Source organism: Oncorhynchus kisutch, linkage group LG17, assembly GCF_002021735.2.
Source record: "Oncorhynchus kisutch isolate 150728-3 linkage group LG17, Okis_V2, whole genome shotgun sequence".
Taxonomy (NCBI): domain Eukaryota; kingdom Metazoa; phylum Chordata; class Actinopteri; order Salmoniformes; family Salmonidae; genus Oncorhynchus; species Oncorhynchus kisutch.
Genome location: NC_034190.2, coordinates 81,052,528 through 81,067,527, shown reverse-complemented (window position 1 = coordinate 81,067,527; position 15,000 = coordinate 81,052,528). Strand labels below are relative to the sequence as shown.

The 15,000-nt window shown below is 45.7% G+C and overlaps 1 protein-coding gene across 1 annotated transcript in view; it reads right to left on the bottom strand.

The window, feature by feature from the left end:
* Nucleotides 1–181, bottom strand: part of LOC116352749 (histidine-rich glycoprotein-like) — a 1,200-nt gene extending 1,019 nt beyond the window's left edge. The window contains exon 1 of the mRNA XM_031793350.1: nt 1–181. This exon is cut by the window's left edge and continues 1,019 nt beyond it. Coding sequence (XP_031649210.1) covers nt 1–181 — 181 coding nt within the window.
* Nucleotides 182–15,000: the final 14,819 nt, after the last annotated feature.

The window sequence follows — 15,000 nt, the reverse complement described above, 5'->3', positions numbered from 1 at the left end:
TGTGTGGTGGTCCTGTGGTCTGTGGTGGTCGTATGGTGGTCCAGTGGTCTGTGGTGGTCCTGTGGTCTGTGGTGGTCCTGTGGTCGTGTGGTGGTCCTGTGGTCTGTGGTGGTCTGTGGTGGTCTTTGAACAGCAGCAGAGAAGCATCTCTATTTTGGAGTATCCAGACACACACACACATACACTAATGGGATATCCATCCTCGTGGTTAATGACGGAGTGTGATGTGCTGTTCTGCAGGTTCCCAGGTTCCCTTCCAGATGTTAACCTGGTCACAGTACCAAGCCAAGACAATTAGTGTGTGTGTGTGCGTGTGTGTCCTGCATCCGAAGCCAAGAGGCACTTCCCATTTTCCCACTGTCCATCTACCTGATCTACAATCTAGGAAGAGGTTCTTGGCAGCAACAAAAGAATGTCACATCTAAGTCCCGCTTCCTGTTAGGAAGGACGAGAAGACATTGGGATGTGGGGGTGGAAAACTATGAGTCATATTCTCACCCTGCAGCTGTTTCAACATCAGCTAGCTTCCAGACCAAGGAGGAAAGCTATCAGTCATATTCTCACGTCTGTTGCTGATTTCGACGTCAGCTAGCTTCCAGACCAAGGGCCCAGTTGGCCTCTGTACAAGTCAGTGTGACGCTGGTGTGAGCAGCAGAGCGTTACAGGGAAGTACTTTATTTACGTCTTCTCTCACTTCACAGACCTGACTTTAGATAGAAACCCTCCTGTAGGATTTTAGATAAGGTTATTATCTATTAACCAATGATATCAGGCCACACCCGGCCATTATTACAGATACCTAAATAAACTATAAACTAACTTTTTTTCCTATTGTGTTATTGACTGTACATTTGTTTATCCCATGTGTTGTGTCCCTGTGTTGTTGTTTTTGTCGCACTGCTGTGCTTTATCTTGGCCAGGTCGCAGTTGTAAAGGAGAACTTGTTCTCAACTGGCCTACCTGTTTAAATAAAGGTGTTCTCAACTGGCCTACCTGGTTAAATAAAGGTGTTCTCAACTGGCCTACCTGGTTAAATAAAGGTGTTCTCAACTGGCCTACCTGGTTAAATAAAGGTGAGGTAAATAAATTGTGACGTGTATTGTTTGTCATTACACCCGGATGAAGACAGGTTGTCTGTTGAAATGTTGGTTATCTGGTTATTAAAGTACTGCATCTGAGCTCCTAGAGTGCAGCTCTCCTTTTCTTTTTCAGGTGTTCTACTCCGCTAGCCAGCACCTCTCCTAAACAGGTGTTCTACTCCGATAGCCAACACCTCTCCTAAACAGGTGTTCTACTCCGATAGCCAACACCTCTCCTAAACAGGTGTTCTACTCCGCTAGCCAACACCTCTCCTAAACAGGTGTTCTACTCCGATAGCCAACACCTCTCCTAAACAGGTGTTCTACTCCGATAGCCAACACCTCTCCTAAACAGGTGTTCTACTCCGCTAGCCAACACCTCTCCTAAACAGGTGTTCTACTCCGATAGCCAACACCTCTCCTAAACAGGTGTTCTACTCCGCTAGCCAACACCTCTCCTAAACAGGTGTTCTACTCCGATAGCCAACACCTCTCCTAAACAGGTGTTCTACTCCGCTAGCCAACACCTCTCCTAAACAGGTGTTCTACTCCGCTAGCCAACACCTCTCCTAAACAGGTGTTCTACTCCGATAGCCAACACCTCTCCTAAACAGGTGTTCTACTCCGATAGCCAACACCTCTCCTAAACAGGTGTTCTACTCCGCTAGCCAGCACCTCACCTAAACAGGTGTTCTACTCTGCTAGCCAGCACCTCTCCTAAACAGGTGTTCTATTCTGCTAGCCAGCACCTCTCCTAAACAGGTGTTCTACTCCGCTAGCCAGCACCTCACCTAAACAGGTGTTCTATTCTGCTAGCCAGCACCTCTCCTAAACAGGTGTTCTACTCTGCTAGCCAGCACCTCTCCTAAACAGGTGTTCTATTCTGCTAGCCAGCACCTCTCCTAAACAGGTGTTCTACTCCGCTAGCCAGCACCTCACCTAAACAGGTGTTCTATTCTGCTAGCCAGCACCTCTCCTAAACAGGTGTTCTATTCTGCTAGCCAGCACCTCACCTAAACAGGTGTTCTACTCTGCTAGCCAGCACCTCTCCTAAACAGGTGTTCTACTCTGCTAGCCAGCACCTCACCTAAACAGGTGTTCTATTCTGCTAGCCAGTGCCTCTCCTAAACAGGTGTTCTACTCTGCTAGCCAGCACCTCACCTAAACAGGTGTTCTATTCTGCTAGCCAGCACCTCACCTAAACAGGTGTTCTATTCTGCTAGCCAGCACCTCACCTAAACAGGTGTTCTATTCTGCTAGCCAGCACCTCACCTAAACAGGTGTTCTATTCTGCTAGCCAGCACCTCACCTAAACAGGTGTTCTATTCTGCTAGCCAGCACCTCACCTAAACAGGTGTTCTATTCTGCTAGCCAGTGCCTCTCCTAAACAGGTGTTCTACTCTGCTAGCCAGCACCTCACCTAAACAGGTGTTCTACTCTGCTAGCCAGCACCTCTCCTAAACAGGTGTTCTACTCTGCTAGCCAGCACCTCACCTAAACAGGTGTTCTATTCTGCTAGCCAGCACCTCACCTAAACAGGTGTTCTATTCTGCTACCCAGTGCCTCTCCTAAACAGGTGTTCTACTCTGCTAGCCAGCACCTCACCTAAACAGGTGTTCTATTCTGCTAGCCAGCACCTCACCTAAACAGGTGTTCTACTCTGCTAGCCAGCACCTCTCCTAAACAGGTGTTCTACTCTGCTAGCCAGCACCTCTCCTAAACAGGTGTTCTACTCTGCTAGCCAGCACCTCTCCTAAACAGGTGTTCTACTCTGCTAGCCAGCACCTCTCCTAAACAGGTGTTCTACTCTGCTAGCCAGCACCTCTCCTAAACAGGTGTTCTACTCTGCTAGCCAGCACCTCACCTAAACAGGTGTTCTATTCTGCTAGCCAGCACCTCACCTAAACAGGTGTTCTATTCTGCTAGCCAGCACCTCACCTAAACAGGTGTTCTATTCTGCTAGCCAGCACCTCACCTAAACAGGTGTTCTATTCTGCTAGCCAGTTCCTCTCCTAAACAGGTGTTCTACTCTGCTAGCCAGCACCTCACCTAAACAGGTGTTCTATTCTGCTAGCCAGCACCTCTCCTAAACAGGTGTTCTACTCTGCTAGCCAGCACCTCACCTAAACAGGTGTTCTACTCTGCTAGCCAGCACCTCTCCTAAACAGGTGTTCTACTCTGCTAGCCAGCACCTATCCTAAACAGGTGTTCTATTCTGCTAGCCAGTGCCTCTCCTAAACAGGTGTTCTACTCTGCTAGCCAGCACCTCACCTAAACAGTTGTTCTACTCTGCTAGCCAGCACCTCACCTAAACAGTTGTTCTACTCTGCTAGCCAGCACCTCTCCTAAACAGGTGTTCTACTCCGATAGCCAGCACCTATCCTAAACAGGTGTTCTACTCTGCTAGCCAGCACCTCACCTAAACAGGTGTGCATTTCTTTCACCTCAAGGTTATTATCTATAACATCTCCTAAGTTAAATCTTTTTGGAAAGCCTCTGAGCTAAAGCCTGGCCAGTTACACTAGGAATGAAAGCAAGTCTTCAGGTCTCAGGCTGAAGGTTACTCATTAGTTCATTGTGGTTTTCCAAACAACATCCGAGAAGTGATGAGAAGCTTGAGAGACTGAGGGGCTGAGAAACATTTAGAACAGGGAAGGATATCCATGACTGCTATCCCTCAATCAGGTTTTTTCCTGTTGGATGAGATGAGAAGAGGTGTACGTGACTCTTTCTCTGAACAATGTTGGGAAAGCAGACGATTAGGACTTAAAGAGGTTATTATTGTGACTTAAAGGCCCAGAGCAGTCAAAAATGTGATTTACCTGTCTTTTAAATGCACTCACAGGCCAGTTTATTAGGTACACCCTTCCCCCCATTCACAAAAAAACTGTTTGACGTTAGAATGGGCAAAAAGCTACTTGGAGAGTGGTATGATCGTTGGTGCCAGGCATGCTGGTTCCAGTATCTCATGCTGGGCTTCTCATGCAAAAATGAAAATGGCTCGTTGATGAGAGGTCGAAGGAAAATGGCAAGAATCATGCGAGGTGGGACACAAACAGACAAATAACAGCGCAGTACCACAGTGGTGTGCAGAACGGCATCTCGTAACAGGCAACTAGTCGATCCTTGTCATGGATGGGCTTTTGCAGCAGAGGATCACACCGGGTTCCACTCCTATCAGCTAAAAACAAGAAGCAGCAGCTCCAGTGGGCACGCCATCACCAACACTGGACAACTGAGGAGTGGAAAAACAGTGCCTGGATCATGACAGCGAGTTCAGTTTACTTGAGTGGCCTGGTCAGTCCCCAGACCTCAACCCAATAGAGCATCTCTGGGATGAGATGAAATGGGCTGTTCAAGGCATGAATGTACCGCCGTCCAATCTGCTGAAACTGCGGGATGCCGTGGTGTCAGTATGGACCAACATCCCTGTGGAACATTTCCAACACCTTGTAGAATGCCCTGAAGAATTCAGGCTGTTCTGGAGGCAAAAGGGGGGTCCGACCCGGGTACTAGATGGGTGTACCTAATAAACTGTCCGGTGATTGTATTATTCCACACTATGAGGTAATACTGTGAAATTGTGAAAATGATGATAATTCCCTTTTTGTTCACGAGCTGTTTGAAACGCCTGAAATTCCAACCTGTTTTAATCGGATGGAGTTTTGGCCCACCCGGTGACATCACAGCGATCACAGTCACACACACACACACACACACACACACACACACACACACACACACACACACACACACACACACACACACACACACACACACACACACACACACACACACTCCTGTCCCAATTCTCTAAGCATTTCACTGTCTTACTGGGGTTGGCCTTAATTGTTCCCAGTCAACTGGTAGTGACTGGTAGTGACTGGTGGTGACTGGTGGTGACTGGTAGTGACTGGTAGTGACTGGTGGTGACTGGTAGTGACTGGTGGTGACTGGTGGTGACTGGTAGTGACAGGTAGTGACTGGTAGTGACTGGTAGTGACTGGTGGTGACTGGTAGTGACTGGTAGTGACTGGTGGTGACTGGTAGTGACTGGTAGTGACTGGTGGTGACTGTTAGTGACTGTTAGTGACTAGTAGTGACTGGTGGTGACTGGTAGTGATTGGTAGTGACTGGTGGTGACTGGTAGTGACTGGTAGTGGCTGGTAGTGACTGGTAGTGGCTGGTGGTGACTGGTGGTGATTGGTAGTGACTGGTGGTGACTGGTAGTGACTGGTAGTGACTGGTAGTGGCTGGTAGTGACTGGTAGTGGCTGTGGTGACTGTGGTGACTGGTAGTGGCTGGTGGTGACTGGTGGTGACTGGTGGTGACTGGTAGTGACTGGTGGTGACTGGTAGTGATTGGTAGTGACTGGTGGTGACTGGTAGTGACTGGTAGTGGCTGGTGGTGACTGGTGGTGATTGGTAGTGACTGGTGGTGACTGGTAGTGACTGGTAGTGACTGGTAGTGGCTGGTAGTGACTGGTAGTGGCTGGTGGTGACTGGTGGTGACTGGTAGTGGCTGGTGGTGACTGGTGGTGACTGGTAGTGACTGGTGGTGACTGGTAGTGACTGCTATTGACTGGTGGTGACTGGTGGTGACTGGTGGTGACTGGTAGTGACTGGTAGTGACTGGTGGTGACTGGTGGTGACTGGTAGTGACTGGTGGTGACTAGTAGTGACTGGTAGTGACTGGTAGTGACTGGTGGTGACTGGTAGTGACTGGTGGTGACTGGTAGTGACTGGTAGTGACTGGTGGTGACTGGTAGTGACTGGTGGTGACTGTTAGTGACTGGTAGTGACTGGGGGTGACTGGTAGTGGCTGGTGGTGACTGGTGGTGATTGGTGGTGACTGGTAGTGACTGGTAGTGACTGGTAGTGGCTGGTAGTGACTGGTAGTGGCTGGTGGTGACTGGTGGTGACTGGTAGTGGCTGGTGGTGACTGGTGGTGACTGGTGGTGACTGGTGGTGACTGGTAGTGACTGGTAGTGACTGGTGGTGACTGGTAGTGGCTGGTGGTGACTGGTGGTGACTGGTAGTGACTGGTAGTGACTTGTGGTGACTGGTAGTGGCTGGTGGTGACTGGTAGTGACTGGTGGTGACTGGTAGTGGCTGGTGGTGACTGGTAGTGACTGGTAGTGACTGGTGGTGACTGGTAGTGGCTGGTGGTGACTGGTGGTGACTGGTAGTGACTGGTAGTGACTTGTGGTGACTGGTAGTGGCTGGTGGTGACTGGTAGTGACTGGTGGTGACTGGTAGTGGCTGGTGGTGACTGGTGGAAGTGTGTGTGTTTGGATGCCTGACTGCCTGTTTTTTTTTGTGGTGCTGGTGGCTGCTGGCCCAAAGTCAGTATATGACTGTACTGTATCTGGTGAATGGATCCCATCTCATCCCGTGGCTTGTCAGTCATTGACAATTAGCCTCGCTTCCTCTAAATCAGCTGAAAGGTTGGATGTGTCTGTACCCCAGAGGATCAAGAGGGGAGGGTCTTCATTAGGGCTGGATGTGGGCCCATTTACGGCAGACCAGACCAGACCAAACCAGACCAAACCAAACCAGACCAAACCAAACCAGACCAGACCAAAGCAGACCAGACCAAATCAAACCATTGAGGTGTAACTACCCGAGTAATGATAGTGTTCCTGAAAAGACTCCATTTTGATTTCATTGCCAATTGACCCTAATGTTTTATGTATGCAATTTAGCAGACCCCTTTTATCCAATGTGTCTTAACCCGGGCATGCATACTGGTAAGGGAATGGAACCCATGATCCTGGTGTTGGAATGCCTTGCTCTAGCAGCTGACCGGAATCTAACACGGAGTGCCTATCATTAGTGTTCACCCCCCCACTTGGATTTTTAACTTTTTATTGTGTTACAAAGTGGGATTAAAATGGATTTAATTGTAAAATGAATGAAATATAAAACGCTAATATACTGTACCTTGATTAGATAAGTATTCAACCTCGTGTGTCAATACGTGTTAAAAACATGCACTGGGAGTCTTTCTGGGTAAGTGTCCAAGAGCTTTCAACACCTGGATTGTGCAACATTTGCCCATTTTTATTTTCAAAAGTATTCAAGCTCTGTCAAGGGGTTGGGGATCATGGCTAGACTGACACTTCCAAATCTTAGATTTTCAAGCAGATTTAAGCCAGTCGTCACTCAGAAACAACTCCAGTGTACATTTAGCCTTATGTTTTAGGTTATTGTCCTGTTCAAAGGTCAATTGATCTCCCAGCGTCTGGTGTAAAGCAGACTGAAGCAGGTTTTCATCTGAGGTTTTTACCTGTGCTCCGTCCAGTTTAGCTCCGTCCAGTTTCTTTTAATCCTAAAAAACTCACCAGTCTTGCCGATGTCAAACATACCCATAACATGATGCAGCCACCACCATGATTGAAAATATGAAGCCAAAGTGGGACACTTGTAGCTGTTTTAAAATCACCAATGGTCTCATGGTAACATCCACTAGCAGTTGAATTCCAGAAGGACGACTGTATCTTTGATGTGTCTGGGTGGTTTAAAATATATTATCCACAGAATAATTATTAACTTGACCAGGCTTAAAGAGATATTCAATGTCTGATTTGTTACTGTTACTCATCTACTAATCACAGCCCTTCTTTGTGAGGCTTTCGAAAAGCTCCTTGGTCTTTGTAGTTGAATCTGTGCTTGAAATTCAATAATAATAAATCAAGTCAAATGTATTTATATAGCCCTTCGTACATCAGCTGATATCTCAAAGTGCTGTACAGAAACCCAGCCTAAAACCCCAAACAGCAAGCAATGCAGGTGTAGAAGCACGGTGGCTAGGAAAAACTCCCTAGAAAGGCCAAAACCTAGGAAGAAACCTAGAGAGGAACCAGGCTATGTGGGGTGGCCAGTCCTCTTCTGGCTGTGCCGGGTGGAGATTATAACAGAACACGGCCAAGATGTTCGAACGTTATAATACACATGACACTTTTATCCAAAGTGACTTGCAGTCATGCGTTGATACATTTTACGTATGGGTGGACCCAGGAATCAAACCCACTGCCCTGGCCTTAACAAGCACCATGCTCTATCAACTGAGCTACAAATTCAATACTTGACTGAGGGGCCTTACAGAATGATGTTGTGTATGTATGGGGGTAGTCGTTCAAAGATCCTGTTATTTCACCCAGAGTGAGTCCATGTCATTTATTTTGTGATTTGTGAAGCCACATTTTACTCCTAAACTAAAGTAGGCTTTCTTTAATATTTCAGCTATTACATTCTAATTCATTTGTAAAAGTTTGTAGAGTTTCCTCTTCACTTTGATATTATGGAGTATTTTGTGTAGATCAATGACCCCCCCCCCCCAAAAAAAGAATAATAATAATAATTCAAATCTACTTCAATCCCACTTTGTAACACAACAAAATGTGGAAAAAAAATTCAAGTGGGGTGAATACTTATGACACTCACTGTATGTACGAGGGCATCTCAGACGGTGGGAGGATTTGTACGTCTGTTGTTCTCACTTCCAGGAATCCAGGCATCTTTGACATCATGAGACTTTCAGTCAATATCCAAAGGGAATATGGAAGACTTCAACAAGCTACTGTAGATTCAGTTGCTTGTTGACAGACAGATACAGTGTTAGACTCCATGTCTCTCCTCTGAAAAGATCAACAGAAATGTGATTTCTTCAACACTTTTCCTGAAGCGTTGAACATTCAGGCTAAGACTCACATTCAAATGAAACATCTATGCTGAAATAAAGGACACGAACCTAAACACTGTATAACGTGGTTCATACAAGTGGTAACTTTTATTTAAATTTTGTCAAAGACAAAAAGATAGATTGCTACAGTGCTAATGCTCATGAATTGTCACACAGTATTTTTTTTTGTGGGGATGGGACCACGTTGAAGTTGTCATTTCTGTGGAGTCAGAAAGTTGTCCTTAAAGAGCAACTGAAGAGACACATAATAACACTGAGAGATTAGCTTAGCGTCACAACTGACTTTACATCATCTACTTGACGACAGTTAGTAAAGCTGTAATCACTGAAGGAGGAAATCAAGAAACACACAACCAGTTTTAAACAATGACATCTTACAGGTACACAGAACACACACGCACGCACGCACACACACACACACACACGCAGGCACGCACACACACACGCAGAACACACACACACACACACACGCAGGCGCGCGCACACACACACACACACACACACGCAGGCACGCACACACACACGCAGAACACACACACACACACACGCAGGCGCGCACACACACACACACACGCAGAACACACACACACATATTCACACACACACACACACACACGTATTCACACACACACACACGTATTCACACACACACACACACGTATTCACACACACGCACGCACACACACACACACGCACGCACGCACACACACACACACACACACACACACATATTCACACACACACACGTATTCACACACACACACACGTATTCACACACACACACACAAATCAAAGTACAGTCTCTCCAGTTATTTTGACTGAGAACAACAAACTCACACTAATAATATATTTACAGTGTAAATCTACAGACACAATAAGGGTACATTATACGTACAAAAATCGGAAATATCTAAAAATATACAATTATTATATACAGCTCAAGTATTCACCCTGTCACTCCTACTATATTTATAGATAGATATATTCATTTTGAATTTGACAGAATGTACATCAACATCTACAGAGTAAATATACAGGAAAAAAAGGGGACGTTAGGGGATTTTACAATTTGATGTTAAATGGTTCGTCTTATAGGCCAGGAGAAACTGTAACCACCAATGAATACTGTTTTCTCTAAACAGAATCTACAAACTTTACTTTTAGCCACCGCTAGCTGACAATCAATGGAAGTGAATGGTACAAACTTTAGCTACCTTTAGCCACCGCTAGCTAACAATCAATGGAAGTGGATAGTACAAACTTTAGCTACCTTTAGCCACCGCTAGCTAACAATCAATGGAAGTGGATAGTACAAACTTTAGCTACCTTTAGCCACCGCTAGCTAACAATCAATGGCAGTGAATGGTGCATCTAGACTACTACCAGGGTGAGGAACCAGCTAACATCAAGTTGTAGAATCCTAAACTTCCCCATTAACTACTGTAGTTCAATATATTGATCTTTCACAGAATAAAGCATATTATCACTGTTATATAAATACACTATCACTGTAATTTGAGAGAAATTGAGATTAATGTATTGTACTTGTACAAGGCAGTATTGAGACAGTGATAATACATACAGGCCCTGGAGTTGACATTACATTACCTCAGTACGTGATTTAGGGAACTTAACGCGAATGAATTTTTAGGCAAATTAATGATTAAAGGCCATGTGCAATATACACCTTTTAGTCTCTGTCCACTTTGTCTCCTTTTAGACTGTTTGTTTCTCTCTCTCTCTCTCAATCTCTCTCTCTCTCACTCTCAATCTCTCTCTCTCTCAATCTCTCTCTCACTCTCAATCTCTCTCTCTCTCAATCTCTCTCTCTGGGTCTTTCTCTCTCTTTCTTTCCCTTATCTCTCTTTCTCTCTCTCTCTCTACCTCCTTCTCTCTGGGTCTTTCTCTCTCTCTCTCTTTCCCTCATCTCTCTTGCTCTCTCTCTCTACTTCTTTCTCTCCCACTCTCTTCTTCTCTCTCTTTACCTCCTATCTCTCTCTCTCTCTCTTTCCTCCCTCCCTCCTTGGCCTCCCTCCATCAATAATAGTTCAAGTGATTCTAGCTCTCTAATTGGTCATAATTTCCTCTATGACCTTTTAGTATAATTAATTAATGAACCATGTTAGTCTGTTTAAGTGCTATACAATCCGTAACTTTTTTTTAAAAAGGAGAAAGAGTTTAGGTTTCCTGTGTTTACGTCCCAAATGCACTATATAGGGAAAAGAATGCCATTTGGCATACAACCTGTGAGTTCCTGCCGTACACATTAGCCCATACACGTACTGTAGCCTGTATGGGTATGTAGCTAAGTGATCTGTTTGCTCGGCTTCCAACATGACCATTTAGTCCCTAGCAACCTGTGGCTGTGATCCACCAGTCAATACAACGCTATGAGTAAGTGCTGTGCTCTATTTGCTGGTAACAATGCAATAATCTATTCTGCTATCTCACTTCCTTTGTGCTTCCACAGTTGTGCTTCCACAGTTGTGCTTCCACAGTTGTGCTTCCACAGTTGTGCTTCCACAGTTGTGCTTCCACAGTTGTGCTTCTACAGTTGTGCTTCCACAGTTGTGCTTCTACAGTTGTGCTTCCACAGTTGTGCTTCTACAGTTGTGCTTCCACAGTTGTGCTTCTACAGTTGTGCTTCCACAGTTGTGCTTCCACAGTTGTGCTTCTACAGTTGTGCTTCCACAGTTGTGCTTCCACAGTTGTGCTTCCACAGTTGTGCTTCTACAGTTGTGCTTCCACAGTTGTGCTTCCACAGTTGTGCTTCAGGTGTGCGCTTTACTGCTGTGCTTTACTGAAATCTATAGAGGCGTTCTCTGTTTGTGCCTGGACTTTATATCCTGTGCTGGGTATTGTGTATTGGATTGGCTGCCACCATTAGAGATCTATCACTCCTAGGGGTTGAAACATTTCCCAAAATTCCCAGGTTTTCCCGAAATACTGGTTGAAAGATTCCCTGGAATGAAAGTGAAGAAAAACCAGGGAATAAAGGAATCCTCCAAACTGTATTCTGGGAAGAAACCTGGTGGAATTTTGTTCAAGTTCAACAGAATTTTGCAACCCTGAGACAAGACAAGCTCTGTCACTGGTGTTCTGTTTGATCAGTGCATGGTGTTCAACTCCAGGGTCTCTACCTGCGGTACAGTGTCCACGTGGCTGGGACTATGTGCTATGTGCTACATAACGTCTCCATAAAGACGACTTTAACAGAAGGCTAACAGACAGACACAGAGATGCTGTTCAGGCAACGGCAACAGGTTGGTCAAAGCCTGTAACAAACATTATAAACCATATCTGGGTCTCATTCTCAGTCACTTAAAAATCGGTTCTCTCGTCATTTCCTTTCCTTCATCTGAACTGTTTAGAAAAGCACTTTGCCCGGATTCAATCTGTATCGCTGTAGTATCGAAGCAGATCTGCGTTAAAAGTTCATTAAATAAAGTAATTTCCAATTGAGCCGAGATACATGAATGCAGTGTTTACCGTGAATGCAGTGTTTACCGTGAATGCAGTGTTTACCGTGAATGCAGTGTTTACCGTGAATGCAGTGTTTACCGTGAATGCAGTGTTTACCGTGAATGCAGTGTTTACCGTGAATGCAGTGTTTACCATGAATGCGGGAACATTGCCTTTCAATTTCAATCAAGCTATAAAGTGAATGTTCCGCACTACTTCGTCGATTCAGCTTGTATCCAGCCCCCCTCCTAGTCATTTCTTTCAGATCAGAGTAATGAAGTAGAGGAGCCAAGGAGAGTAGGCAAGGAGAGGATGGATGTTTTTTTTAGAAGAGCTACAGTGTGCTCTGTGTGTATCATCACTGTCTTCAGGGTGAGGCAGGAAACACACAGATACTGTCAGGAACTCCTCTGGTGGCCAACAGTGTCACCATGTGGTTCAAGTCTGCTATTGCATTAAAAAAAAAGAGTTTCATTTTGTACACGACATTACACACGACATTATATCCACATAATAGTTATTATTTAGACAAATCTCACACTATCATACAAATATTTCAAACATGAAAATAAAATATATATATATTTTTTCAAACTTGACAATTCACAGAAATAAAATCTATTATTAGTGCCATTGATTGATCAGAGTGCTTATCGAAGAAGATAATTTGAGGAATGTACAATATTAATTAACCTTACATTTCCCATTGATCCATTTTTGACGGTCAACAGCCATCCCCTGGGTACACATTTATATTTCTAATACTGGGGTCACCTGGGCTGTCTGCAGAGCACACACAATGCCTGGTGATCAAACGCTAGCTGCTTGGCTTATCTGAGCACAGATGAATCATGCTGCCTTCTAGGACTGGATTAAAATGGGGGCCCCCTTCATCTAGTCTATGATAGATGAGGACTGTCATCAACATCCGTAATGGCTCTGCTCTGTTTGGTTTCATAGGGGACTTGTTTTGTTTGGTTCAGTGGTTCAGTGGGGTTTTAGGGGCGACGCGGGGTTTTAGGGGCGACGTGGGGCTTTAGGGGCGACGTGGGATTTTAGGGGCGACGTGGGGCTTTAGGGGCGACATGGGATTTTAGGGGCGACGTGGGGGTTTAGGGGTGACATGGGGTTTTAGGGGCGAAGTGGGGTAGAATGACACTACTGCTCTGTGTTAAGGCTTAGATATGGGGGGGGCTGTTCTTTACAACTAGGTGAACAGTAGAGAGAGAGAGGGGGGGCTGTTCTTTACAGCTAGGTGAACAGTAGAGAGAGGGGGGGCTGTTCTTTACAGCTAGGTGAACAATAGAGAGAGAGAGGGGGGGTTGTTCTTTACAGCTAGGTGAACAGTAGAGCGGGGGGGGGGCGGTGATCTTTACAGCTAGGTGAACAGTAGAGCGGGGGGGGGGGGTTGGCTGTTATTTACAACTAGGTGAACAGTAGAGAGAGAGGGGGGGGTCTGTTCTTTACAACTAGGTGAACAGTAGAGAGAGGGGGGGCTGTTCTGTACAGCTAGGTGAACAGTAGAGAGAGGGGGGGCTGTTCTGTACAGCTAGGTGAACAGTAGAGAGAGGGGGGGGGATGTTCTTTACAACTAGGTGAACAGTAGAGAGAGGGGGGGACTGTTCTTTACAACTAGTTGAACAGTAGAGAGAGGGGGGCTGTTCTTTACAACTAGGTGAACAGTACAGAGAGGGGGGCTGTTCTTTACAACTAGGTGAACAATAGAGAGAGGGGGGGCTGTTCTTTACAACTAGGTGAACAATAGAGAGAGGGGGGGCTGTTCTTTACAACTAGGTGAACAGTAGAGAGAGGGGGGGACTGTTCTTTACAACTAGTTGAACAGTAGAGAGAGGGGGGCTGTTCTTTACAACTAGGTGAACAGTAGAGAGAGGGGGGCTGTTCTTTACAACTAGGTGAACAATAGAGAGAGGGGGGCTGTTCTTTACAACTAGGTGAACAATAGAGAGAGGGGGGGGCTGTTCTTTACAACTAGGTGAACAGTAGAGAGAGGGGGGCTGTTCTTTACAACTAGGTGAACAGTAGAGAGAGGGGGGCTGTTCTTTACAACTAGGTGAACAGTAGAGAGAGGGGGGCTGTTCTTTACAACTAGGTGAACAGTAGAGAGAGGGGGGCTGTTCTTACAACTAGTTGAACAGTAGAGAGAGGGGGGCTGTTCTTTACAACTAGGTGAACAGTAGAGAGAGGGGGGCTGTTCTTTACAACTAGGTGAACAGTAGAGAGAGGGGGGCTGTTCTTTACAACTAGGTGAACAGTAGAGAGAGGGGGGCTGTTCTTTACAACTAGGTGAACAATAGAGAGAGGGGGGCTGTTCTTTACAACTAGGTGAACAATAGAGAGAGGGGGGGGCTGTTCTTTACAACTAGGTGAACAGTAGAGAGAGGGGGGCTGTTCTTTACAACTAGGTGAACAGTAGAGAGAGGGGGGCTGTTCTTTACAACTAGGTGAACAGTAGAGAGAGGGGGGGCTGTTCTTTACAACTAGGTGAACAGTAAACCTTCCTCTCCTAACATGCAGGTTTACATGTCAATATAATGATTTCTAGTTCTCACAACACAGTGTAAATAACGTAGAGATAGAAGGCGATCCATTTTACTGGGTGGGTACAATAGCTCACCTTTAAGAGTTAAGGTACGACGCTGTAGAAGACTGGTTTACTACTGAGGATGCGTCACAAATGGCACCCTATTCCCTATATAGTGCACTACTTCTGACCAGAGTCCTATGGACCCCTCTT